Below are 5,000 nucleotides of genomic sequence, written 5' to 3' on the forward strand. Positions count from 1 at the left end.
ATAGCATCTTTAAGGGTTATGTTGATAAAAAACAAAGCAAAGCGAAATCCTTCAAAAGAAAAGTCTGGAGCCTGGAGCCTTCAATGCCTGGAGGAGGGAAGTGTGTTCGAATACAGCAAACCGAACAAGATCGAAGGACAAGTGTAACCTAACCTCTCGTCCCAAAATACCCCAGCACCACCTTGCCAGATGCCTATAAGCTATGTGACAGTTTTGCTTATGTTCTGGGCCCTCATAGGAGTTATGGTATTGCTGTTTGTACTGGTACCAAGCTGTCTGCAGTACCCAGCTGTTCAAGCAGACAGCATTGAAACCCGGGTTTTGCTTAACCATACAAACGAGCGGATCGGTGGGTTCTTCGTGTTCGACCGCTTCGTTGTTTTTAGCAACAATACAGTCAATTTCGGGGTAACAGATGCACTCTTCAACACGTTGAAGACATTGGCAATTTCCACAAGTACACCGAAGGTGTAGATAAAATTGATCAAAGAAGATTTCTCGTATAGTGCGAAATAAACTTTGACTTGACTTGACGACTTTCGTTTCACAAACTTCACAGAAAACCATCGTAACCCATGCAAAATAGCGAGCAACGAATTACAGCCAGGCGCTAACGCCCAGTACCCACCCAGGCTAATGCGCGCGCACATGTTTGAACTTCCTACGGAAGCGTTCCATTTCTACGGAAGCGCTGAAGTCCTACGGAAGAGGCAAGAGTTCTACGAAAAAGCTACATTTCTACGGAACAGCGAAAGCTTATACTACGGAAGAGCTAGATTTCAACGGAAGAATCTCGCGACTGTTTCCATAGAACAGCTATATTGAACGATCGCAGATTTACAAGGAACGATGGCAGAATTCTAAGGAAAGATGTTTAATTCTAAAAATAAAAGTTACATTTTTACAGAACGACACTACATTGTCAAGTAGAAGCGTTGTCCCTTCTGGGCCACCGTAGTTAATCGGTCTCAAGCGGTTCGAGCTGTTCCGATCGCGCACATCTTTAATTATACAAATATTTAAAACTGAGACAAATACCACTTCTCCGTTACAAGAAAGCTTTATTTCTGGTTTTGGTCCACCGACACAATCAACAATAACTCCGTCCTCGGTTTGGAATACAACAGCATTCGCTACACATTGCAAATTGATGGCTCACCAATGTATTTGTAGTCGCTCGTATTCACTTATCCTTTTTCAGAATCATTGAAGAATAGTTCGTACCCTAGCTTCCATCACTGTCTTACGGCTCAAATAAATGAGGGTGTACTCCTTCACAATCGGGAAATGAAGGTCTATCGGCACTTTTGTCATTACTATTATCGGAAGAAGAACAAGATGACACAAACTTTTCGCGAATCCTCAATTTCACAGTGAAGTGAGCAAGACGCTCGAGAAGGTTCTTCTTGCTACGTCATCAATCACATGTTTTCAGAAATGTCGTTTTCACTTCCGGTGCTCCAATAGCGGATGTTTTCGTTTTTTCTCGGCGATTTTAAGAGCAACACGCTCGAGAAGGTTCTTCTTTCTACGTCATCAATCACATGTTTTCAGAAATGTCGTTTTCACTTCCGGTGCTCCAATAGCGGATGTTTTCGTTGTTTCTCGGCGATTTTAAGACTTTTCTAGTTTTTGTTTTCATGTATTTTATCGTTTTTCCGTAATTATGATGTTAACACTACCTTTTGAGCTATGAGGTGTAGAGTATCCCTTTAAAATCTGGATCTTCGGATTTCCAATCGAACACAAAATCTGAAACCGGAATTTGTCGCGGATTTCCATGTCAGGGAGGATTTCAATAAGTGAAATCCGCGAACAAATCCGTTGTCAGATTTTGTGTTCGAGTGCAAATCCGAAGATCCAGATTTTAAGATCTAAATACGGATTTCCCAAGCGAACGCTCCCTTATGCTCGGTAATGATGTGTTTTGTGTGCCAAACTGATTCTATGATGTTGCAACAGTTAAAAAGTCGTAAAACTAATCAATCGATAAATGCCTAAATGACTCCGGCCAGGTACCAACTTACTAGGTCGAATGATTATAATAGGATCTTCGTCAATTTAGCAAGGGATAGATCTTCCTTTGTCCAAACTAATCTCGAGAGTTACTTTAAAGCTAGGATTTCAGTATTGAGACAGTATTCTGATTTCCCTCAGCAACGCGTCAGTATCACAGCAATAACCCAGCAAAAGAAAGCATACGTATTTGAAACTAATGACGTAGGAGAACATACCTTGACAAATATTGTAACAGAGGCAAAACAAGCAAATTATTGCTTCAGTTTTCATCGTTCTGCTGCTTACAAGGGCCGAGACCATGTAATGGGCTCCTGACGAAACAAATTCATTTATCCTGAGTAGATGAGTAGACAGCCACATGATTCGTTCTCGTCTTACACGTGAGCTTCCGAGGGCTCGAAAAACTTCCGGGGAAGCTTCCAGTTTTTGGAAATTTCGGTTACATCTGTTTAAGAGAAAAATTCGAGTGTTTGCTCTAGGCAGAAAAAAGTCAAAATTGGCCAGATCAGATCATAGCGGATTAACTTTTCTTTTGCCAAAACCGGATCAACTTATGCTCGTTAGCAGGGTCACTTTGGGCTAGGAGAGGGTTACTGGGAATGATATTGGAAATGATTGGGCTAGCTCTTAGTACAAGATATCAAACTTGTTTTATTTGCTTCCAAAATAAAAGTAAAATACAAACAATTTGCTAAAATGACTCGTGCCAGGAGCTGCTAGCTGTTGATTTTCCGGCTTGCATCAGCCTCCATTGGTGACCGTCCGCTGAACTGTAACCTTAAAGAGTAACTGACGTCAACTTTCTCCCCTTTTTTTGTTGCACCAATACATTCCTCTTGGGTTAAGAATCCTAATTGAGCAAATAAAAGATATTTTATGCAAAACCAAATTTTCTACAAATTTCTCTTGATACTCAATTGACGGCCATTTTGAAAACTTTCCGATCCAGGTCACGTGGTGTGATACGTCACACGAATGTAATGTAGTGAAAGGTCATCGCTGTCTAGCTCGCTGCCACAATTTACGAGCTAAAAATAAAAGGTTTCTTCCATTCTCTTACAAGCCACCTTTCAGAGACTGTGAAATACGAAGTGGGAAATAAAATACCTCCTCTGAGAAGGTTGGAGAATTGAAACTCGATAGCCTGCGTAGCAAGAGTTCCTGTTCGATATGATGAGCTTTGCATTGTTACGTGACTCGAGCGATTTGCATATTTACAAGGATTTGTATGGATGGATATCGTCCAAGCAGTCTAGATTTTCATTTAAATCACAGGCTGCCATTCCCATAGAATTTACCTTAACCACTTACTTGATCGCGTATGTTGCTTTGAAATGGAGAAATTATGATGAACTCGAGAAGCCTGTTCTTCGTTTTCTTTTATTTTGCACTCCGCACATGATGACAAACATCTGAAAAATTAAGCTTTTTCCGAATCCTGTTGGCAAAACGGCCATGACATCTATACAAAAGAGATGGCGCATTGACAGTTATCAAGATTACGAACTTAATCGCAAGGTTATAAACTTCGCGATTTATAAATCGCAAAGGTGTCGTGATTTATCATAACTTCCGGTTATTGCATCATATCCTTTTCTAATATCTAGCGCACATGTGCAGTGGCATCTAGGAAAACATGTGCAGATTGTTAACCCGCCATTTTGATTGTAGTTGTGTTTGTTCGAGCATTAAAGTTCACAAGTTCTGCCATACAAAAAATATGAGATGGTGTTACGAGGATCAGAGTTATTTTTAGTTTATCCGTCATGCAATTCCAGACTTTTCTAGAATTATCTAAGAATCTGTAATATTCCAGAAATTTCTTTGATGTGACTCAGCAGTTTCCACAAATAGTACACTTTGTAATACACTATAAATAGCAACAGAATTTTCTAATTTTCTTTTGCTTAGAGTAAAAGTATATAATGGAAAAAACTCTTTTCCCGAGGGCTTACCCTTGTGGCCGGCAGTGATTGAATTTATGCCATGGATGCGACAAATGTGATGAAGCTATAATCAACAGCGATAACTATGCAGGAGATATAACCATTGACCTTGCGATATACGGAGACTGAAGAAAGAGAAGAAAGAGACAATAGCTGAAAAGGGAAGAAGATAAAGAGTTCAGAGTTTATTATGAAGTCCTTCGTGAGAGTTTGTGTACACAGAAAGTCCAGTGAGTGTAAAGAATCAGGTGAATCAAGAAGGTCAAGAATTGTTGTCTACAGTCCGTGGAACTTGGGAGTTCAATGTTACTCAAGATCAATACCTGGATGGCCATGAAAGACAGTAAGCCCACCTTGCTTTACGAACTGCTTAACGTGATCTTTAACCGAAGTAATTGTAACAGTGTAAAACTAATTAAATTATAGTGAAAAAGGTATCTGCTCGTTGTCACACTTTTGTTGCGTGCCTTATATCGTAGTCGGGAGTTAGAAACACCTTCGGGAGTTGGAAACGCCTTTCCAAAGAAGAATGGACTGCTCTACGAAATCTCAAAAACCGGAATGACCTCGTCATCAAAGCAGCCGACAAAGGCGGTGCGATAGTCGTTTGGCGCACCGACCTCTATCAACAAGAAGCAATTCGGCAACTTTCGGAAACCACTTTTTACACCAAAGTCAACAAAGACCTAACTTCCACCAATCAAAAAATCGTCAAAGAAACCATTCATGAACTCATAACAAAACAAGAACTACCAGTCACTGCCCAAAATCTCATCATCACCACTCCTAGAACGTCATGCATTTATTTCAAACCTAAAATTCACAAACCTAACAACCCAGGCCGTCCAATTGTTTCAGCATGCAGTTGCCCTAGTGAACTTATCTAGACAAAATCATGACGCCCATAGTCAAATCACTACCTTCATGAGGGGGGTGAATAGGTTCGCGGATCGGCGGATTTGGCTAAAAAACCTACGCGGATTTCGGATTTTGCGGACACATTTTGCGGATTGGCGGATTTTTAACGCTCAGCGG

The 5,000-nt window shown here is 40.5% G+C and overlaps 1 protein-coding gene across 1 annotated transcript in view; it reads right to left on the reverse strand.

Annotated features, from left to right (window-relative positions):
* The window catches only part of LOC137969350 (low-density lipoprotein receptor-related protein 6-like), a 90,743-nt gene extending 88,414 nt beyond the window's left edge, over window positions 1–2,329 (reverse strand). Inside the window, exon 1 of the mRNA XM_068815548.1 lies at window positions 2,235–2,329. Within this exon, the coding sequence (XP_068671649.1) occupies window positions 2,235–2,319 (85 nt within the window). The 5' untranslated portion in view covers window positions 2,320–2,329. The remainder of the gene's footprint in view (window positions 1–2,234) is intronic.
* Window positions 2,330–5,000: the final 2,671 nt, after the last annotated feature.

Source organism: Montipora foliosa, chromosome 9 (assembly GCF_036669935.1).
Source record: "Montipora foliosa isolate CH-2021 chromosome 9, ASM3666993v2, whole genome shotgun sequence".
NCBI lineage: Eukaryota > Metazoa > Cnidaria > Anthozoa > Scleractinia > Acroporidae > Montipora > Montipora foliosa.